Raw genomic sequence first — 24,531 nt, 5'->3', positions numbered from 1 at the left:
AAGTCGATCAATAAGCTTTTATTAAGCACTTACTATCCACCAGCCATTGTGCTAAGTGCTGGGCATTTCTTTGAGAAGGCAAGAACATGGTCCTTGTCCTTGTCCTCAAGAGCTCATATTTTAATGGGTAGAGACAAAATACAAACAATGTACATATAAAATATATAATTGGAAAGTCAATGGAAAGACCTTGGACAGAGCAAATACAATCCAAACCTCTTTTCCTCAGGAACTTATTTTTCATACTGTGTTTGGAAGGAACCTAGGGTTCTGTGAAAGCTTGCCAGGCTTCTATGGGGGATGTACAAATGGAAGGTTGTTAGGTACTTTTGTGAAACAGCTGAAATTTTTCCATATTTTAAGTTCACAAGAAGGATAGTATTTCTAAATCCATCTCCTTTCTCTTCTTCTGTTTCCAAGTGATACTGTTACCCTCCCAGAAATGCATTTGTTCCACAGGTCAGTGAAGAAGTAGGCCAGAAAACAAATGGTGTAAGTGTGACCACTGGAGTTGGAAAATGTATTACCTTTGTTTTTACCCTGACCCAGATAAGAAGCAACATAAAAAGAACTAATTTTATCACAATCCCAATAACAACTTTTATTCCCAACTTTACTACCCTTAAAATATACATATTATTATTATTATCTTAAACAATATGTGAGATCAATATATTTTGATATGTTGTATATTATAATATACTGTATATAATATATTATAATATTATAATCAATATAATTTGACTATAAGCTGGTTTCAGTTTGAAGTACAAATATATATTATCCTTTGAGTAGAAATTCTGTTGTTTGTTAATTAAAGCCCTTCACGATCTAATCCCAGACTACCTTTCGAGCCTTTTTATACATTATTTCTCTTCAATCCCACCATGTTTGCCTTGTTTTTCCTCATACGTGACACTATTTCTTACCCCTGTGCCTTTGCTCTGGCTGTTCCCTGTGCCTGAAATGCATCTTAGAATCTCTCATTAAAGCTGAGCTCAAGTGTTAACTTTTACATGAAGCCTTTCGTGATCATCCCAATTTCTTGTGCTTCCCTTTCCCTCTCCCCCTGAAAATATTAGAGATAGGGACCAGACCTAAGAATTCTCAAGGGAGCAGATTTCCTCCACCAATGCAACTTTGCACCTGCCTGCAACTCATAGTCTTGGATAGTTGCTTAAAATGCTGAAAAGCTAAGTGATTTGCCAATAATCATCCAATCAGCATGTGTCAGAAGCAGTTTCTGAATCCAGGTTTTCTTGGCTTAGGACCCAGTTCTCTGTCTACTGCCTCTCCTTCGTGAAATTACCTTAGATTTATTTTGCATATATCTAGCATATGCTTATATAGGTGTATGTTGTCTTCCCCCATAGAATATAAAATCCTCAAAGGCAGGAATGTTTTCATTTTTGTATGTAGATGTTCAACATCTATCACATAATAACTGTTCAATAAATACTGGTTTATTGATTGGCTATTTGAGACAACCATTTGAATGATGTTTTGAAAACTTTTTATTTCTTTTTAGCATACATCTATGATTCTGAAAAGTTTGAAAATGTCTGTTCTGCTTCTGCCATGTGATGACAACATTGTGCTATCGTCATAAAAGGGGCAGCTAGGTGGTGCAGTGGATAGAGCACCAGTGCAGGAGTCAGGAGGACCTGAGTTCAGATCTCACCTCAGACACTTGACACTCACTAGTGTGTGACCTCGGGCAAGTCACTTAACCCCAATTGCCTCATCCTGGGTCATCTCCAGTCATCGTGACGAATATCTGGTCACTGGATTCAGACGATTCTGGAGAAGTGAGGCTGATGACCTGCACAGCCCTCCCTCACTCAAAATAAAGTCAAGTGCAAGTCATGTTATTATTTCTCTAATGGCATGGTTTTCAGCAACAAAGGACAAACACACACACAGTCATAAAAGACTAATGGGGATCAAGCCCTGTTTAAAAGCAGAGATTTTCAGAGAAGCAATGACTTCAAAGCCATAAAACAATCCACCCACAAAGATGGATTGTTCCTCGTCTTTAGGTGGAAGATGACTGAGCAAAAATAGTAATGAGTGGTTTACCTTTAATCATACACACCTTGAAAGGTGGCAACATTTGGTTAAGGAATTTGAAACATATATATGTTGATGTTGATTGATACCTTGAGGAAAAGGGCTCTTTAAATGTGTTTTTATGAGTCTTTTAGGACCCATTAGCAATAGGGCTTGATGAAGTTAGACTTTAGCATCAAGCAAGCTGGGCTTCTTCTCATGACACCACGCTACTGGGCAGGATTTTCAAGAACAGTAACACATTACTACTCTCTCAATGTTTGTTCTGTCTCCTATGGAAGTAGAAAGAATGTGGGTAGCCCCATAAGCTACAGACAAATGCCCACTAGAATCATAGGATTTCGATCTGGAAGTGATCTTAGATAGTCAAACCCCTCATTTAAAAAAACAAAGAAAAACCCACTCCTAGAGATTTTGTCAGCAGGATTTAAGGTGAATTAGGTGGGAATAGTAGGTGGCGTTAGCTAAGGGAAAGAAATGGAGACATACGTATTTGTTGTTCTTCTTCAGTAATTCAGTCGTGTCTGACCAGGGTTTTCTTGACAAAGACACTGGAGTGGTTTGACATTTCCTTCTTCATTTTATTTCACAGATGAGAAAATGGAAGCAAACAGGTTTCAGAGACTCTGTGATCCCATTTGGGGTTTTCTTGGTGAAGGTGCAATAGTAGTTTGCTGTTTCCTCTTCCAGCTTATTTTGCAGATAAAGAACTGAGGAAAACAAGGTTAAGTGACTTGCCCAGGGTCACATAGCTAGTAAGTGTCTGAGACCAGATTTGAACTCACATAGATGAGTCTTCTTGACTCCAGACCTGGCACTATGCCTGCTGCTCCCCCTAGCTGCCCCTGACATATGGATTGTTATAAAAAAAATTTCAAGTTAGACAAAGTAAAATCTAGATGAGTACTTTAGTAGTGAGAACATAGAAGAAGACATAAATCCTTGAGATATTATAGAGAAAGTATTGGTAGGGTTTTGTAATTGACTTAATTTGAAAAGGTAGTTAGAGGACAGTAAGAGGGTACTTGAAGTGGTGGAGTACAAGAATGACTGAATCTGGGTGGTTAGTAGAAAGATGGCTATGTCTCTAAAAGGCTTGGAGTAGACAGGAAGATGCTGTTGCAACATATAAATATGATCTTTCCTTCATTTCATCTCCTAGAGCACCTGTTGCAATAGAACACTGATAACCTATTGACTTGTACCATGTTGTTTGTGTATATGTATCTTTAAGGGAACATTCAGTGTAAGACCATGAGGAAACTCTCTATTCTTAATATGAGAAGACATCTCTGTATTCTCTCCCTAGTATTGTGAAAAATACAATCACAAACACAAACATATAATTATTCTTGACTCATACCCATCTATAAAGTCAGTGTTGATATTTTGTTTAAATAAGGATTAAAACAAAAAGGGAAGAGAGAAGAGGCCAAGAAAAGCCTTCTCTGAGAAAAGAGAAGAAGTAGCTGAGAGGTGTAGGAAGAACACTGAGTTTTGGAGTCGCGAAGATCTAGGTTAGAATCATGCCTCAAACGATCATTAGCGGTGTCATCGTAGGTAATTGACAGTCCCTATGAGCTTCAGTTTCCATATTTGTAAAATGGGGGAAGTAATAGTACTTACCTTGGTCAAATACTTACTTTGTGTTTGAGGATTAAATGATAGAAAGCATGCAAAAAAATCTATGTAAATGTCAGTTATCCTGTAATCAGAATATCTCTTGAATTGCCCACACATACGTACAGTCATATACATATATGTATGAAGTGCCTACTATGTAGGAATCACTATGCTAAACTCTAGGGATACAAAGAAAGGTAAAAAGATATACATGTATGTATGTTTATATGTATGTAGATATAATCTAAATAACATGCAAATAATCATATATAAACAAGCAACACAAAGGTTAAACTGAAAATCATCAGTACCGGTAAGGAACTAAACTATGGGGGGATTGAGAAGGGCTGCCTGGAGAAGATGGAATCTTAGCTGAGACTTAGCAGGAGCCAGCATGGTTCATGTGAAATTTGTGTGAACTATGGCGCCCGTCAACAAAGTAGTCGAGTTACACTCGATTCCTGTATGACTGAATCTTTATGGAAAATTATCTTCATATGTTCTTAGCTTAAAAATGAATTTATTCTTGGGGTAGATCTTCCAAATTGTAGTAAATGCGAAGATATGCAACTCAAAAATGTACCTTTAGTTATTTGGTGAAGGGATATACTTTTCCTTTCCTTTTCTTTCTTTTTAAAGAACTCATTAAAAATTGATATGAGATACACAGTAAAATGAGAATTTGACCTCCTGGTATTATTAAATAATTAAAATTTGAATTTTTTGGGCAGTAAATTTCAACAAATAAATATCTATAATTTCTCAGGAATAATACAAAAAAATTAGATTCTCTTCGAAGATATGGTTCTTTTCTCAAAGTGTTATTAAACAAAACTATACTAATCTATATGTTAAATCAACATAATTTGAAGATGCATATCAAACTTACTGTAAAATTCTAGGACTATAAGAGTTTCATTTCCACTACATAAAAACATTTCACTGCCCATGGGGGTTTTCTGGAGCCAACACTCATCACTTTATATCATTCCCAATTCTGAGGCTCTTGAGACCCATCGCAGAGCAATTAGGAATGTTAATTTTGAAGAGAACTGTCAAATATTATAGACTTCATTATTAGTAGATGATAAATTGTTTAAAACTATATCTCCCTCTCAAACATTTTCTTACATATGGATTTTTATAACTATGTTTAAAATAACAGCTATCACCATAGCTCTTGAATTTAAATATGCATACATATAATTTTATTTCTCAATTCTAGAGTCAGAGAAGATATACATAAATATATATCTAAATGTATATATTTATACACATATATGTCTGTGCACATATATTTTGTTCAGTCATTTCAGTTATGTCTGACTCTTTATGGCCCCATTTGGGGTTTTCCTGGCAAAGATGCTGGAGTGGTTTGCCATTTCCTTCTCCAGTTCACTTTACAGATGAGAAAACTGAGGCAAACAGGGTTAAATGATTTTCCCAGTGTCACACAGATAGAGAGCCTGGAAATGAATTCAAATCTTTCTGACTCCAGGCCCAGCATTCTAGCCGCTGTACCACTTAGCTGCCCAGTATGCATGTATATTTATACATACATATGTATGTATATTTATGCATATGGAAATACACAAACCTATTTAGATATGCATATATGTATATATACACATGTATGCATATTTCATTCTATGCTATATTTAGCAAAGTGGGGATAGAAGGGAGAAAATCTGTGCAAATTGTTAAGGTAACAAAAGTACATTAGTCATAAATGCACTGAAAAGAAAAAAAACTATCAGAAAAAATTCTTGTAGTGACACTGGGATTGTTTGGGTCCGCATGTCCATTCTATTTCTCCTCATAAAGTCTTGAACGTTGAAACAAAAATTTTTTTGAGTTAAAGTCTTTTAAGCTATACACTATAAGGAAGCAACTTTTTTAGATATAATTTTCTTTAAGAATCCAACTTCAGGTCAGTCATGGTCTCGGTCCTCAAATGCAACACTTCCTCTCCCCAAACAGAAAAAAAAAAAAACAAATAAAGGTACCCAAATATCCTCAAATACGTTTTTGTTTAAGCACCAGCTCTCTAACTTGACACTCTGTAAGATTTATTAGTCCTTTTAGAAATGTCTACTTCCTGTCTATTTGTCAACTTCAGTATGAATTTCCCAGAGCATCAGCTCAGAACAGGCATTAATATATATAAAATGTAACTGGGATAGATAAGAGCACTAAACTGACTTTTTAATCATTGTAGAATAGACATGTTGCCAGGCCTAGAGGCCTGTGTGGGCTACCCGAGTCTTCTTACCTCACCTCCGAGGTCTTCGGTTGGCCAAAACTGGATGCTCATATGAGAGAAAGGACGTTCCAGAGTCGAACAAGGGTTGAGCTTTATTTCAGGGTCTAGTTACAAGTGCAGGGGAGTCTTCCTTAGGAGGAAGAGGGGGAGATTTCCTAAGGAGGCTAAGATCTTAAGGGATTGGAAGTAGAAGTACAAGCGGGGAGAGAGGGGGAGGGGAGAGAGGAAAGAAGAGAAGCGGAGCCTACTGTCCTCTTGGCTCCTCACGTACTAAGAGAGCTTTCAGGCTTCTTCAATCCTACTTAACCTTCAGCCACACAGTTTGCATCTAAATACCGTGCTGTTAGATAACAATAGTGTGCCCAGATCTGGGACGACCTCGAGGGCAGGGAGACTCCACCCATCACGTATCTCCCGGGGAGAGGCGGAAATACTTGAGATAGCTCGGTTCACCTTGATCCCCTGCCGTTTCCTGGGGGGGTCTCGTGAGAGCTCTAAGATTTAGAAGCTCCCACCTTTACCCGCCCGAGACTGTCCACACGGAATTGAGCTTCCAATCCCCACAACATGTAAAACAATCAAAGAGGAGTGGATAAAAAAGGCGTGTATTTAAGTATTTACTGTGTGCTAAGATCTGTGCTGTTTACTGGGGATGAAGCAAACAAGACAGTCTTTGCCTTCAATGAACTGCCATTCTAATAGCAGAAGATAACATGTAAAACTCTCAATACAACACATAGTATTTATTATATAGGCTTTCTTTTCATTTATTTATTTTTAAAATTTATTTAATTTTAGTTTTCAAAATGCATTTTCACAAGATTTCGATTTCCACAATTTCTCCCCATCTCTCCCCTCCCCTACCACAAGAGAGGGTGCATTCTGATTACCCCTTTCCCCAAACTGCCCTCCCTTCTATCACCCCTACTCTTCTCTTATCCCTTCTCTTTCTGTTTTCCTGTAGAGCAAGATGGATTTCTATACCCCATTGTACAGACTTTCTTGATATGGAGATTTATTGTTATATATTTTGAATCTTCTCTTACATTCTGCTGTGCTCATGACATGTTTTTTTTTCTTTTCTTATTTTATGTTTAACTTCATAATGTTTCCTTTTCTTTTGTTACTGCATACTTAAGTCTTCATATTTAAGTCTAAAATAAAAAAAAGATAAAAAAAGAAAAAAAGAAAACATGCAAAGGGGAGTGAACTAGGAGGAGTGTTTTCATCAGGGAAGTCAGAGGGATGATGAATAGAGTTATAGGACAAATTATTGAGTCCTTTGGAGAAACAGTATTATTGATTTCATGGATATTATCAAGGCTTAAGTCAGAAAGCAAGAGGCCGAGTCAGAACAGGGAGGTTCAGGGAGGCAGGTGCTGTGACATGCCATGAAATTGACTTGGGCATGGTTGGTTGGGTCAGGATGAAAGAGAGTGAAATCAGAGATCCAGGAAAAAGAATATTTATGATGTCCCTTTCATATACACACACATAAACATATATATGCAAACATAGACACACATATATATACATATATACACAGACATACACATAATATATATTTAAATATTAAGTAACTGTATTAAGATAATGGGACAGCTTGGTAGTACAATGAATACAGCACTGGACTTAGATCAGGAAGACTCATCTTCATGAATTCAAATCCAGCCTCAGACACTTACTAGCTGTGTGACCATGGGTGAGTCACTTAACCCTGTTTGCCTCAGTTTCCTCATCTGTACAATGAGCTAGAACAGAAAATGGCAAGCCACTCCAATATCTTTGCTAAAAACAACAACTGCATATGGGGTCACAGAGAGTCAGACATAACTGAAAAATGACTAAACGACAGCTAAGATAATAGAAGTTTTAGTTTCAGTTTTAAAATTTTTGGAACTATCAAGTAGTGACATATTTATGTCCAGTGTAATTACAGGGCAAGAAGGAACGACTAAGGGTCTCTGGTCTTCACTCCCGTCTCAGTTAAGTTACTTAAGCTACCCAAGGCTGATGTATGCCCTATTTGTAAAGACTTTCAGCAAAAGAAATTCTGCTTTCCTGGCTTATCTACCTTATTATTTAGCTACTACCAGTTTCAGAATATCAAGAAAGTCCTTCAAGTATTTAATTAAAATTTCATATGCTGAAGCTTAAATCCATTTCCTCTTCTGTGACCAGGGGAGTTAGACAATAGCTAACATTTGTGTGTGACCCTGGGCAAGTCCCTTTACTAATCAACAGTTAGAAGATGCTGACCAACCTGTATTGGTAGTGAATTCCCTATACCAGGGAAGGTGTAAAAGATGAAAAAAAAACAACTTTCTTTTATTTTTATAATAATGATAACAATCGTGATTAAAACACAAAAGCAGATCTTCAAAGCATGAATATATCACAATGTTGCTGAACCTAAAAGGTCCAAAGAATTTGAGGTGGAAAATGGAAAGGAAGAGGGACATGAGAGACATTTTATAAAAAGGTCGTTGGAAGGAAAATAAATGCATGCCTGAACTAGAAAAATCCTTCATTTCTACTAACTTTCATGCTCAGTCTTAACCTAACATATAATGGCCATTAAGAGAAGTATGACTTTGGGGAAGTTTACAAGTATGCATCAATGCTTTGTCAGTATACAAGTTGAAAAATAAATGCTGCTTTTATTCAGTCCTCATAACCTTTACCCATTTCTCATTCATTTTGTTTTTCATAAAGTCATCCGACTGGTCTTGTGCAGAGATATAGCCTTACTCATTCATGAAGAACAAGTCTATATTACTTTGAAACCCAGTACATTCTGTTTTTTACAATGGTGAAACTATTGACGTTTTATATTAGTCCTTTCACTATCACTATTTTCTACCTTTGGGCGATCTTGCACTTTCCTGCTCCTTAAAGGTTCTACTGATTCCAGAACCCCTCGATGAGATGATACTCTTTGCCTGAAAGCATTTGCTGCATCAGTGAGACAATACTCCTTCCATTCCTTCCTGTCCTCTTTGTCATCCTGTTCTTCTGTGAACATGAAGTTGTTGTCTTGCTTACAATGAGCTAAGAACTTTGGCTTTCAATTCACCAAATTTACCTTGACTGAAAGCAGCTGAGAACCAAATAGGTTGGTTGGGTCCCTTAATAGTGGTTTTAAAACCTTTATGTCCTGGAGCAGAATGAATATACTCTCTCACAATATTCCTGTCTCCATCTCTCTGTCTCTCTGTCTCTCTCTCTCTCTCTCTCTCTCTCTCTCTCTCTCCTTCTCTCTCTCTCTCCTCTCTCTCTCTCTCTCTCTCTCTCTCTCTCTCTCTCGTCTCAGGATCACATAGCTAATTTGAATTCATGAGATGAGTCTTCCTGATTCCAGCCCAGTGCTATGTCTACTGTACTATCTAACTGCCCTAACTAAAGATATTAATATTATCTTATTTTAAAAATGAATATATCCTTGATTTTTTTGTAAGTTAAATCACATTTTCCCATTAATTTTCAGAAATATCTTTTCTTTACCTCTACTTGAACTTCAGTTGGCAAGATCTCCTAATACCTAAGCTTTAAATTTCTTTACCTACCTTTCTACTCCCAACTTCATATTAAGATAAACAAAAATTGATAATGTATTAGGGAAACGTATTCTTTAAAGAAATCTTCTTTTGAAGATTTAACATATAAATATACGTAAATAATCCTAACACATTTATAAATAATTTTTCGAAGACATTTTTAAGAGGTACACAGTACAGACCTGACCCTTGAAGCATGCCCAGACCCTGGGCTCTCATTCACCAGTTACCACGTTACATCACATTTTATTAAAGTAGATTGCACTTTTATAATGTCAAGATCTTGAAGCTCCTTAGTCTTTCCTTTTATCTGTTCAATCCTATAGGCAAAAAAATATGCATTTATTAACTGTTTACTATGTGCTTTGAACTTTGTTAAGGACTAGGAATAAAAATATAAGCTAAAAGAAAGGTAATCCTGGGAAAAGGAGGGGAGGAAGCTCCCTGCTAGAGAAATGGTGGTGAAGCAAGAATCAGAAGCACATTGGGGATGAAATAAAACAAGGACTTGTCCCATCCCCACAGTGGAGGCCCCTGGAAGGAAGTTAATGAGAGAAGGAGGCTTAAGGTCACACCCAGCAGGCTACACTTTGGTGCAAGAGTTCTTAACTCATTTTTGTGTTATGGACCCCTTTTTTGGTGAATCCTATGGATCTGTTCTCAGAATGTTGTTTTTAAATACATATAATAAATATGATATAAAGGGTTACAAAGGAAAACAATTAAACATTAAAAATCAAGCCAAATTTTTAAACAAGCTGATAGATTCCAGGTTAAAAATCTTTGCTCTTGTACCATAACTCTAGGAGTTTATAATTCATAATGTTTTGATGAAGTTCCTTCAAAAGACACTGACCAGTATCTTTCTAGAATCAGAGAACAGTATGAGAAGGCCATTGGTGCTCCCAGGGAATTATAGTGCTTTTAATTCTAGCTTTGCTTATAACTATCTATGTGACCTTGTTATTGCCACACCTCTAATCCCAGCACCCTCTTAGTTCAGGTTCCATGTTGGGAAGAAATGGGGCAATTGTGAGTCATTGATCAAAGGAGGAAGTTTACATTGCCCTAACAGCAAGGATGTGCAATGAAGATTCAGTGGCAGATTTTTCTGGACATAGCACATCTCTTCTTCAACTAGGAGTGCGTTTGATCAGTCATCTTGGTATGATGACTTTCATGGTCTCAGCCACCTAGTGAGACTGACAGGCCCTGAGTACATATAGTTGGGACCCATTATGCCTCCAGACCAGGAAGTTGCATAGGGAAGATGAGGCCAATTGGGATGAATTAGAGGGAAGAGTCAGGGTAGTCATGGAAATCAAGGAAAACTCTGGTCCTGTTATATACCTCATACACATCATTCTAACCTGGGTGAGTCTCAGTTTCTTCATCTATAAAAGCAGAGGATTAAACTAAATGACCTTTAAATTCTCTTCCAGTTGTAATATCCTCTGCTACCATTTACAGATAGAAGAGCCTTAAATCTCACCACTTCATAAATGGAGCAGGAATTCACGATAATTTCTAAGTTGCCTTGTCATTCCAGAATCATTGGAATTGGAAATTTGCTTCTTGTGTTATATAGATCAAGTCAAGGGATTGGACCTCTAGGGCAAATTATCAGTCAAGAACCTAGGACCATCCGGGTGGCTTGCCACTTTGTAGTCTGTCAGAGCTCAGGAAAAAAAAAAACAACTGGCTATTCCTAAGGTAATGATCCATATGGACATAAGAATCCAGGCTAAAAACCATGCAAAGCAAGACTTGAAATGTGGTGTCCAGACCTGCTACATAACATACTTCTCAAGGAAATAAACATGCTATTGTGGCATTTACTTTGCCTCCACTATATTAAAAAAATGTATTCATTACCTCTGTCCTGCTCCTGTGAGTACACTATCTTTCATCTATAATAATTTATCCTTAAGCTATTGATTATGCATAAAAGATATCACGTGTATGAAGGAATGAGTACAATGATTTAGTCTAATGTACTAAAGGACATATACCAGAAAGGACTAATGATAACAGATGATTACCTTATACTGAGAATTATAAGATTAAATTGTGTATAATTTGGCATAGTAAGAAAATATTCCAAAAAGGTATATTATACATTTTTGTCATTGTTATTCAGTCATGTCTGATTCTCTGTGACCCTATTTGGAGTTTTCTTGACAAATATATTAGAGTGGTTTACTGTTTCCTCCTTCAAGTCATTTTACAGATGAGAAACTGAGGCAAGCAGGATAAAGTGATTTGCGCAGGATCACACAGCTAGTAGTGTCTGAGGCCATATTTGAACTCAAGAAGATGAGTCATCCTGATTCCAAGCCCAGTGCTCTATGCACTATGCAACCTAATTGCCCCAGTTATGTACCTATTCTATGGAAAAGTTGGTGTACCACTGTTTAGTTAATGAACTATTTTATTGAATTACTTATGTCCTGTAACTCATGAAAGGCAATATGGAATTTTGGAGAGTGGACAGGTAAAACTAGGCTCAGGTTTTCCTGACTCCAGGCTTGAATAGAGTTATCCCCTGTGCCACTGCTGCTCTGCCATCTAAATACATTTTTAAAAGCATGGATTTTACTAGTTTTATGTACAGATCATCTAATACATATATATATGCATATATATACATATATATAAGATGTGTATAGATATGTGTGTATATGTATAGATATTTATATGTGTACATATGTACATATATGTGCGTGTGTGTACATTTGCTACTCCAATGAAGACTGTGTCCAAGTTCATTAGAGATATCCTGATTTGATGGAAAGAGTGCTGGCCTAGAATTGATTAGATCATAGACTTAGAGCTTGAAGGCACTTTGAAGGTCATCTGGACTTTAGAGGTCAATTTATAGATAAGAACATTTAGCATCAGATAGTGCTAAGGAACTCACAAAAAGTAGTATGAAGCAGAGCCTGAAATCAAACCTAGTTCCTTTGACGTCAAATACAATAATCATTCCACTGGATGAGGAGACCTACTTTTTGATCTTTGCTTCAATATTCACTAACTGAGGTAACCAGGGTCAAGCCCTCCATCAGCTTTCTTCATCTATAAAATGGGCACAACCGTTAATCTTGTGCTGTCTATCTATATCATAAGAGTGTTGTGGGGGGAAACTCTGTAAACCACAACATAACATAACATAAATGTCATTTTACATAGGACATTTCCTTCCACACCTGGTACTTTTAAGAGATTTTTATTATTTAACTGAAGTGGAAAATATTTATTTTAAAATTCTTTGATGTGATTTGGCTTAAGAAATATTGAATTCTCATCATTTCACTTATTTCACCTAACAAGATGAAGATGAAATCATATTTAATCAAGTTGACCTTTGATGTTTTGGGAATGATGACCATCATTAAACATTTAATTTGGGGTCCCAATGACTTTGCATTGATCACTAGATGAAGAATCTCTGCTTTATATTCAAATAATTGAAATGTCTTTGAAGAGAGTAATTTGTGGGCGTGTGAAATAACCACGCAATCTAATAATCTTAAATTACAGTATCAACCAAAGAGTAGGTGCTGAATGTCTAAAGGGCACACGTACATAGACTGCATCTCGGGCACATTTTAAAGAAAAGGCAGTCTTTGCCTTTGAGAGTTTCTGATTTAGAAAGCATCACAGAACAAAATTATATAAAGAAAGCACTTTTAAAAAATCAAGACACAACAGAATGAGTGAGGAATCTTACACAATAATGGGGGGAAGAGTTTAAAGGTTTGTCTCATGGTGGTTTTTTTTCTTTTCATTTTGTAAGAGTAAAGTAAGAAAGTAAGGAAAGGGGGATATAATTTATCTGACAAAGAAGGAAACCAGAAAAGCATGTCAGAGAAGCAAAAAGCATTAAGATATAATAGAAGGAAAATTCCATACTCAAGAATTTGTTGAGCATCATCAGCTGTATAGCTCTGTGCTAGGCTTGGATTGGGAGTAGAAATGGGAAAGGCATATTTGCCAAAAATTTGCTTTCAGGGAGCTTTCAATCTAGTTGGCAAATGAAGAACTGAAAGAGTACATGATATACAAAGAAAATGAAATAAAATAGCATAAAGATAGAAGAGGTTGAGACATATTTCAAAACAACATATATATTTTTGGATTGTATTATCTAATGGTGAAAAGAGCCCATTTAAACTATATTATTTTTTAATCTTACAGTGTTACTACTATTTTAATCATATTATACTATCCAGTCTTCATTTGCTTTATACACCAGTATTTTATTCTCTCCTTAATTTTCTTGGCCGAGTCTCCTTTCACATGGATCCAAGTGTGGGAGGAAGGAAAAGGATAAGCCTGAAATTTAGAGACTTGATATGGTAATCTATCATCTTGTCAAAAGATAGCATTCCATGATGAATACATTTGGATTGAAGGAATGCAATTTCTGTTTCTCTAGGAGCATATAACTTCCCTTTCTGAAAATGAGGCCTGCCATTTTGTCTTCTTCGTACACAGAATCATAGAGATGAAAGAGAGTGTGGAGGTCATCCAAATCCACTCTCTGTTGTTCAGTTTTTTCAGATGTGTCTGACTCCTCATGACCCAACTTGGGTATTTCTTGGCAGAGATACGGGAGTGATTTGCCATTCCTTCTCCAGCCCATTTTACAAATGAGAGAACTGAGGCAAACAGGGTTAAGTGACTTGTCCAAGGTCACACAGCTAATAAGTGTTTGAGGTCAGATTTGAACTCAGGAAATTGAGTCTTCCTGACTTCAGGCCTGGTGCTCTAATCCACAGAACCACCCATACCTAAATAAAATAATAGCATAAATAGAATTGCATAATTGACCAGTGCTCCTCCAGGTTTTGCTAGAAGACCTCTATTAGAAGAAAGTTTTCCCTTAAATCAAGCTGAAATCTCTCTTCATTTCTACCTTTGGGTCTCAGTTCTGCCTCCTAACGCCGAATAGGACACAAGTAATTACTCTCTCACATTACAGACCTGCAAGCATCATAAGACAATTCCCCTAAACATCCTCTTCTCTAAGCTAACTCTCCCTATTCCTTCAACAGTTTCTTACATGGCATGATCTTGAAGGTCCTCTTTTGCTGATACCCATCCTTTGGATATGTTCTGGTTTTGCAATGTCCTTCCTAAAGTGTGCCATTCAACCCTGAACACAGTACTCCAGATTTAGTCTGAATAAGGCAAAATTCAGTAAAACTATTCCCTCCCCGGTATTAAATGCTATTACTTCCTTATTTCAGCCCAAGTTAGTGTTAGTTTGGTGTGCTCCCAAGTTATACTGTTCACTTATTTTGAGCTTTCAGATTGCTAACCCCATGAACTACAGAGTTTTCTCATAAAAATATTATCTAGTTCTATATTATCTAGATCTATGTTATCATTCTTCCCACTTCTGCATCTGTGCATTTTTTTAACCCAGCTGTAGGCCTTTGTACTTATCCCTATTCAATTTAATTTCATTAGATCATAGAATTATAGATTTAGAAGTAAAAAAAAAAAAAGGAAATTAGAAGGCCATTGAACCTAAATCCTTCATTTTACAGATGAGAAAAATCAGACACAGAGAGGTTAAGTGACTTGCCTTGAATCACATAGCTACTAAGTGTCTGAATCAGGATTTGAACCTCTATCTTTTTGCTTACAAGTCTTCTTCCTCATCTACCATATCCTGCTTCCTTTCATTCTGGACTCTTGAAATCTCTGAATTTTGGCTCTGCCTTGATAGGTTTTAACCATTCCTTCTAATTTTATGTCATCTGAAAATTTGATAGGCATGCCCTCTATCCATCCTTCTGTGTCATTAATATACATATCAAATAGCATAGAACCAATGATAAGTAAATCTCTGCTAGAGTGTGCTAGAGACTTTCTTCCACTGACATGTTAATGGGTTCTCTTTGGGTCTGGTCATTCAGTCAATGCCAGATGCACTTAAATGTAATATCATTGAGGCCACAATTTTGGGCATTCTAACAGGAAAACAGCAATCATTACACTGCAGCAGAGATTCATCAAACACAGACTATATCAGACTAATCTTATTCTTTATTTTTCGTAGGCTGGTGGAATTCTATAGAACTATTAATCCTATATTTCAGAAAGGGTATTTAGCAAAGTCTCTCATAATGTCTTTGTGGATAAGATGAAGAGATATGACCTAGATTCAGAGGGATTCAGAGCTGTTTGAATATCAGAGGTAGTGACAAGTTCATCATTATCATCTTAGGGAGAGATCGCTAGTAGATTCCCCTAGGAATCTGTCCTTGGATTTGGGCTTTTCAGCATTTTCATTGATGATTTGGATGAAGGTTTGGATTCCATGCTTATCACATTTATTGTTGACACAGAGCTAGGAGGGACAGGTAACCTGTTCAATTATAGAATAAAAACACAAAGAGATTTCAGAAGGCTAGAACAAAGTTCAAATATAGAAAAATGAAATTTAATAGAAAAAATGTAGTTTTATAAATTGAGTTCAGAAATTAACTTTAGAAGTAAAGAATGGAGGGAATTTAAATTTGGCAGGTGATGGTTTGTGTGAAAAAGAACTGGGGGTTTATTGGATTAAAAATAGAAACAACAGTGTGACATGGGAACCAAAAAAAGCTAACAAGATCTAAGACTCAAATATAAATCAATCAGCTAGCATTTATTAAGAGCCTTTTTGCTAGGTACTATCCTAGGTGCTAGACATACAAAGACAAGAATGAAGGTCCTTGCTCTCAAAAAGATATCAAGAATAAATAAGGGAGGTAATAATCTTCTTATACTGTGCCTTGATGAATCCACATTTGGAGCATCATATTCAGTTCTGTGTAGGACATCAATAACTTGGATGTCGCCTGTAGTATGGCAACCAGAATGGTAAGTAGACAATCCAGGTTTTAGGGACAAGGGAAGTATTGAAAGATCAAAAAAATTGAGCTAAGGTCAGTTAGTGAGCAAATGAATCAGCGATTTTTTAGGAAGTGGCCCTTGGTCCCAATGAATCCCTATTTACTTCATCTCTTACGTACAGTTTTTTTTTAATGTTTTTCTTTCCTTTAGGAACCTTGGAGTACACAACACATTCCAGCCCTGTTCTCTGCCTTCTGTGGTCTTTTGGTTGCAGTTTCCTATCACCTTAGCAGACAAAGCAGTGATCCATCTGTTTTAATGTAAATACCATGGCTGATTCTTTACTTTATGCTACTCCTTCATTTTTCCACAGACTCAGATGTTAGACAAGATTTCTGCAGGGTCGCAGTTTTATTGAAGTGTGAAGACCATGCTCAGTATTCACTGTGGTCTGATCCATTTTCCCATGAAATTAACAACTCACTGGGGGAAAAAACCATTAAATACTGTGAACTACCTGAAATTAATGGTCGAGATCCAACTTTGCCCGAGATTTTATTGACTTAAAGTAAACAACACAATGGAACAGACAAATGCATTTCTACGGGGCTGGGATGATATGTGCTATGCAATTCCAGGGTTTTGCCTCCCCTTCAGTGAAGCAGGCAAAGAGCCCATTATCTTGGACTTTTCCCTGGAGAGCAAACCTGTACACAGGAAAATTAGAAGAATCTAATTCTGGAGTTGGAAGTTGAGACTTTAATCTATTTAGGAAAAAAAATAATTCTTAATGTAGTATGGAATATGCTCAGGATGGAAAGAAGCATGTCTGCTCATTATTCTTCAAAAAACACGATTCTCCTTGAATCAATGTAACTTATTAGGCTCAAGTGTTTTAAACCTTTTAATATTGACCTTTGCCAATTTCACATGCACTTCCTAGTCTCCTTTCCCTTAATCACATTTTTGACAATGTAAATTGTTGCCACATGTGTTATTTTAGATTGAAATATCTTATTTTTCCACACAAATTGTACCTAAAATGTCCATAATACCAACTTGCATAATTTTCCCAGAGGTATAGGAACACTTGGCCTGATACAGACAGTTACTACTGTAGACATCAGAGAGATTGTAATTATTCTATAATGCTGAGACCAACAAGATGAAAGACATGGGAGGAAGGCACAGAGAGAAGGTCACGCATGGAAGCCGAGCAGCATTTTGTTTGCTTATTTTATCCTTTCAAAATAGCTGACATTATAGTATTGCAAAGCAAAAAATAAAAATATTGCGGATGTCACCAAAAAAGTCTGTACTAAGATTCTCAATAGTGATATTGTACACTGAGAGGGACAAAAGATGTCTTACTGGTGATTTCCTCCATTCAGTGTAATTCAATTCCATTCAGTAAACTTTTGCCATGTAACTAGTACATGCAATCTGAGAAAAGAGGAAGGATTATGCTAGAACCTTGGTATACAAATATAGCATCCCCTCAGAGCTGCTTCCCCAACTCCCAGCTAGTGGTCTAAGACCCTATACAGTGGTTGACTACTGCTCTTCTCAGGGTTTGAGAGGGATCAACCTATTTTTCTAGCTCATTTATTAAGTCACTCTGGGATTTTCATAAATCAGTTCTTCTCTTATTATCTTGGAAAGTTGTAACAGATCTTCCCCTTTGCTCATATCCATGTTGTGTAGATATTTGAGTTCATTTTGGCACAGTATTTTCAGTTTCTAGGAGATGGGTAATATACATAAAAAGTTAAGGTGTATTGTATTTGGCATTAAGGAGAGTAGGCATTTCTTAATGTATAATTTATATAATCTATTAAGAGCAAAGAGAAAACAAAAATTATATTTGTGTGCCTCAGTTACTTAAATGACCCATGTTTAGGAATAAAATGGGGAGCACCTCCATTTACCTATATAACTAAGTATGTGATTTCCTTACCTAAAACACCATCAGAAGAACATGTTTTCTAAGGTAAAGTTTGTGTTTATCCACTTTCAGGTCCTTTATTCAATGTAAATTATTTCCTCACTTCTTACACTCAAATTTGGAAGAGATACCATCAGATCCACTTCCCAAGAAGATGAGAGACTCAGTGGTGAGTTCATTGTCTTTATGCTACATTGTGACGAATGACGTCAAACTCCACCACCACACCATCCCTTTCCATAGCCCCCAACCTGATGCCTAACCCTAAAGGCCCAGCCCCAAGTCACCAGTGACTTTGAGCCAGAGGAGTCCCTTTTCACATTGCTTGGCAGATCTGCCAAGGAGGACATATTTTCCGGGAATACCAAGTTGAAACTCAAATATGTTTCCCAGGGAAACATGGTAGTTAAATTCTATGACTGTTAATATAATCCTGTGTATAAGGTACGTTATGGGTTAAGTTGACTTTTATAGGCTGTGTTAGGATCCTAACCATCATGTACAAATCTCATTTCTACAGTGAAACACTTTCTAGGTTCCAAACCACCAATTTATCAACAAGCCTTTGGAATACAACCTGTTCATAAATTGCAGACTACCTTAGAAAACACAGCATCAACTCACAGCAATTCACATTGTTGGCATTCTGCCAGTCACACCTACTTATGGTCAGGCAACACAATAAGTAATTCACTTTAATCAGCATGTTACCTAATGGGTTCCTTAAGCTTCCCTATGTTTCCCAGATCTTTCCTTTCACTGCCATAGTCCTTCTCTGATTAGCACAGACTGGCAATAGAAGTCTCAGGACTACTGCCAGCCACAAAGGAGAGAAAATAGGATCAAGTGAATCAAGGCAGAGGGTAGACGAGAGAAAAACAGCGCAGTAAGCTAAGGAATAATATTCTGAGACCACAAAGCCTCAAAAATTGATACAAACACACCCTTTCTACATCCCATGACCCTAATGAGATAAGTGCTTTGCAGAGCTTAAAGTACCATTCAATGCTAGCTGTTATTATTACCATTACGAATATTACTATTATCACCTGACTTCTTGTTGCAAAAGAAAACAGTGATTAAAAAGAAACTAGTAATAATTTTGTGTGTAAGATAGAAGTGTGGCATCATATATTTGATTCAATGTGTTGGATTATCATGCTGCCCTATTTGAATTACATACTTTAGAGATGTGTTACTATATAGTATCCACAGATTTTAATTTTAGGAGATTAGATATGGTATTTGGAATGACCCAGCCACCCTATTATAATTTTTTTTTTGAAAAATCAGATTCAGCTTCTCTCATTTTTAGTTACACCATCTTTTCAAGAGTTGAATTTTGAGACTTCCTACAGCATACCCAAGTATACTGGCACACACACACACACATACACAGACACACACACACACACACACACACACACACACACACACTTTTATTGGCCTAAAAAGAAGGTAAACCAAATTTTAAGATGATCTTCTGACAAAATGTTCTAATAACAATAGCTAGTATTTATGCAATGCTAGGCAGGCAGCTAGGTGGCACAGTGCACAGAGTGCCAAGCCTGGAGTCAGGAAGACTCATTTTCCTCAATTCAAATCTGACCTCAGACACTTACTAGTTGTGTGACCCTGAGCAAGTCACTTAACTCTGTTTGCCTCATTTTCCCATAAAATGAGCTGGAGAGGGAAATGACAAACCACTCCAATATCTTGGCCAAGGAAACCTCAAATGGGGTCACAGAGTTGGACATGACTAAAACTACACAACAGCAGAAATCATTGTTAGATGGGGATCATGCTTAATTTTAAAATGATCCCTGATTTTTTATTTAAGTTACTGAGGGTGGGGGAGGACTTATGTTCTTACTAATAAATATGGTAACAGTGCTTAGATGCTAGAGTTCGTTGCTTTTTTAATTGATGTGTCTGTGTGGAATAGAAGGGAAGAAATTAACATTATCCCTCATCACACAGAGACTGTGGCTCTAGGACTGTGCTTTGAGTAAGACTAGCCTTCAAATAAGGTATTTGGTGTGAAATGGGAGACTTACAAAAATTGGCCATTACTAGAAGCAAACAACTGTTAACAGTCTGTGAGAGCCACATTGAATGGATGAATATTAAAACCCAGTCTGTTCTTCTCTATGCTAATTTCAGATTAGCATTACAGAAAATAAACATGGCATCTTTAGTGTGTGGTTATATGATATCCACTCCACCCAGTACCCATGTAAGGGATTGTCAGCTATTGACAATTGAATTTCAAAGCAGCTGTGGTAGATAATTGACCATTCAGCTTTGAAAATGGCACTTCTTTACTTTATAATTAATTCCTATAGGCAAGACTATGGTTGATTACTACATTAAACAGAGGCCTGAGGGTGTTAATTCAAGCTTTGCTTCCTACTTCCTTCCTTTTAGTTTGGCCTTTAGTACAAATAGCCAGATAACTAGCACTGTGGCTTGCAGGGAGCTCCAAAGCATAATTAAAAACAAAAGAAAAAAACCCAAGGTATACTTTTCTATTCATTCTGCAAGGCAGGACCTATCCAAAAACAATCATTTAAATGGCACAGTTCCTTTTTCAGACTAGAAGGGGGAAGTGGATTTGTTTTTGGTTTTTTGAATTTTCAGATTCCAGTTTAACCTCTCTTATAATTACCCTCCAGAAACTCTTGAGTAATGTGGCCTCCTAATAAGTTGGAGTAATTGGGTAGCACAGCCAATCATTGTCTGTAAAATGAAGGACCTTGACTAGGTGATTGTTTTCCAAGGTCCCTTCCAGCTCTAAATTTCTGTGATTCAATTCATTAAACAATCTCGTTTTCTATTTTGCTGTCAGCCTGACACTGTTCATAGGCACTCATTTCTCTTGCTAACCCTTCCCCACAACACTTTATGTTTTATGTGCTAGATAAGCGTGCCAGCTTCCTGAAGAAAAAATGTATTTTCTTTATAAGATAATTTTCATTCTGTCCTATTGGAGATCATAAAATCCTTGTTGCTTCATAGAAAAGATTGGGAGATTGCTGACTGACTGTTCTGCCCTTCTTATCCATGCTTATGAAACCAAGAAGAGATTATGGGCAAGGGGACGGGGAGGAAGGAATAAGAATGTATTGAGAACCCACTACATGCTGGGCACTGCGCTAAACACTTTTTAAAATAATATCTCATTTAATACTTACAGCAGTCCTGGAAGGTTGGTGGGATTATCATCCCTTTTCAGTTGAGAGAACTGAGGCAGACAGGGATTAAGTGACTTGCCCAAGGTCACACAGCTAGTAAGAGTCTGAGTCTTTGTACACATCTTTCTGACTCCAGGCTTAGCCTTCTATCTATTGTGCTACCAGCTACTCCTGATATTGGATATTTCATTCACCTCCTTGTGGCATAGGGAGAACCACTTTAACCAAGGACTCCATGGTCTTTTCAAGGATAGATACACTGTCCCAACCTGTTGCTCATGAAGATGGAACTTTATGCTTTTTGCATGTTCAGCAAGATTTGCTTTTTGATAGGGTTTGGGATATGCCACCAGGAATATATGAGCTTTACTAATCCAACCACCCAACTTTGGTTCTCCCATTGCTTCTAACTCATGAAATGCTGCATGTTCTATTGCATCTCAATATGTGTTCTACAGAGTACATTTCAGGTGAGTTGACAGAATGCCAAGAGCCTCTCTTTGGACTTGCTTGTGTTCCTAGAGGATGAGGAGAGGAAGAGTTACATATAACTTCTTTTTACAGAAGGAGATCCTAAAATCAGATCTCATCGTCTGCACCGTGGTTGCTATTCTTTCGTTTGCAGTGAGTGCTAGCACTGTATTCCTGTCATTAAGAGTAAGTATTCTATTTCTTATCTTCATCTCTCATGTTATTAGTATCTTTTTTGTTTGTTTTTTTGTTTTCAAGATGCTACATCTGTTCACAAAACAGCAAGCTTATAAAAGCATATTTAGACCAGTAGAAGGAGACTAGTGGAAGATTTGGGACTTGAGGAAAAGTCTGTTGGTTGGTAAAAACAATTTCCCAAATTTGAATTGGCCTAGAACAAAGCTCAGGATGTGTATGTGTGTGTACATATGTGTGTATGCATACATGTGTATAGATAGATAGATAGATAGATAGATAGATAGATAGATAGATAGATAGATAGATAGATAGATAGATAGATAGATTAGAAACAGTGTGTTTAGCCTCCTGGAGGAACTGTTGATCTTATTCAGTAGGAAGGACCATTCACTGGCAATCCCATGGATCAGTTGGCCACCTTTATGGTTATGCAATCTATCCAACGCTAGAAGGTACTCAAGGAAAAAGTTAAACTGTATAATTCTCAGAGAACTGGCTGCCTCTTATCTCTAGTGGCACTCCTTCTGTAGGTAGAAGTGCTCACCATGTTAGTATGAGACTATGTTCTGTGTAGTTTAATCCTACTAGTCTTTTTGTTCAACTCCCATCCACCAGAAACACTTTATCACTTTCTTTCATTTTGTATTTCGATTCACTTTCATTGTCAAAACACAATGGAGTCACTCTCAATAACATAGTTTACTGTAGAACTTTTTATTCACACAGAAGCAAATGGAATGAAATGAAATGAAATATATTAAAACCACTACCATATATATTGAGCACTCATGACTTCTCCCTGAACCAAGCAACCCTGAACCAATTATGGTGTACACCAAATCCAGGACTTGAGGAACTCAGTTCAGATTCATGAAATCAGTTCTTCCTATCAGCCATTCCCATGGGGATATGATATATAGTCCAAATATTTTCCATTGAGGGTCTCCTAGAAGTTCAATATCTAGTTAGTCAAGGGACCTTGGGACCCAAGGCAGTGCTTCTTCTTCCACTTTTCCTTACTTACGACTCTGTCACTGTTTGGGAACTCTGATACTGCCTTCCAGTTCAGGTGGCTCTTGTGAAGGACTCTTGACACTCATTTTGGCTTGGACATCAATACTGGAGCAAAGAGTGTCCTCAAAGGCAGTCTTCAGAGAAAGGGAGACCTTGCATACCCATTTGTTCTGATTTTTGAACTCTCTATCCCTGTTGCATCTTCTATGATTTCTGCCTGATTTGGCCCACTTATTTCATATTTCCCATCTCTCCAGCATCTCTTTAATTGAATGACCTTGGCCTCACATCCAGATGCATCCATGCCAGGAGCCAAAGAACAAGAGTGGAAACAATTGGATTCAGCATTTTTTTCATTCTTCCCTTACCCCCAGTTCTTGTGTTTGACTTCCTTATTAATTAATTTATTTTTAGTTTTCAACATTCACTTCCACAAGATTTTGGGTTTCAGATTTTTCTCCCCATCTCGTCCCTCCCCACTCTCCAAGACAGAGTGCATTCTGATTAGCCCTTCCCCCAGTCTGCCTTCTCTTCTATTGCCCTCGCCCCCCTCCCCATCCCCTTCCCTTTCTATTTTCCAGTAGGGCAAGATATATTTCTATACTGCATTGCCTGTATATCTTATTTTCTAGTTGCATGTGAAAAGCTTTTAACATTTGAATTTAAAACTTTGAATTCCAAATTCTCTCCCTTCTTCCCTCCCCACTTACCCTCACTGAGAATTCAAGTAATTCAATATAGGTTATACATGTGTAGTTTTGCAAAACACTTCCATAATAGCCATGTTGTGAAAGACTAGCTATATTTCCCTCCATCCTATCCCACTCTCCATTTATTTTATTTTCTCCTTTGACCTATCCTTCCTCAAAAGTGATTGCTTCTGATTACCCCCTCCTCCAATCTACCCTCCCTTCTACATTCTCTCCCTCTCTTATCCCATTCTCCCTACTTTTCTGTAGGGTAAGATAGATTTCCATATCCAATTGAGTGCGTATATTATTTGGTCCCTAAGCCAAATCCAAGGAGAGCAAGTTTCACACATTCCCTCTTACATCCCCCCTATTCCCTTGCAATGTAAAAGCTCTTTCTTGCCTCTTTTATGTGAGATAACTTACCCTACTCTACCTCTCCCTTTTTCCTTCCAGTACATTCCACTCTCTCACCCCTTAATTTATTTTTTTAGATATCATTCCTTCATATTCAACTCATTCTGTGCGCTTTGTCTACATACCTATATCCATCAATCTGTATCTATCAACAGAGAGATAGAGATAGATAGATAGATAGATAGATAGATAGATAGATAGATAGATGGATGGATGGATAGATAGATAAAAAGAAAGA

The 24,531-nt window shown here is 37.1% G+C and overlaps 1 protein-coding gene across 1 annotated transcript in view; it reads left to right on the top strand.

Annotated features, from left to right (window-relative positions):
• The window catches only part of PCNX2 (pecanex 2), a 395,633-nt gene that overhangs the window by 150,740 nt on the left and 220,362 nt on the right, over positions 1 to 24,531 (top strand). Inside the window, exons 16-18 of the mRNA XM_072647501.1 lie at positions 16,576 to 16,685; positions 18,383 to 18,479; positions 22,069 to 22,161. Of these exons, the coding sequence (XP_072503602.1) occupies positions 16,576 to 16,685; positions 18,383 to 18,479; positions 22,069 to 22,161 (300 nt within the window). The remainder of the gene's footprint in view (positions 1 to 16,575; positions 16,686 to 18,382; positions 18,480 to 22,068; positions 22,162 to 24,531) is intronic.

The sequence above is a fragment of the Notamacropus eugenii genome, chromosome 2 (genome assembly GCF_028372415.1).
Source record: "Notamacropus eugenii isolate mMacEug1 chromosome 2, mMacEug1.pri_v2, whole genome shotgun sequence".
Classification (NCBI taxonomy): Eukaryota; Metazoa; Chordata; class Mammalia; order Diprotodontia; family Macropodidae; genus Notamacropus; species Notamacropus eugenii.
This window is presented reverse-complemented; position numbering and strand designations above follow the sequence as displayed.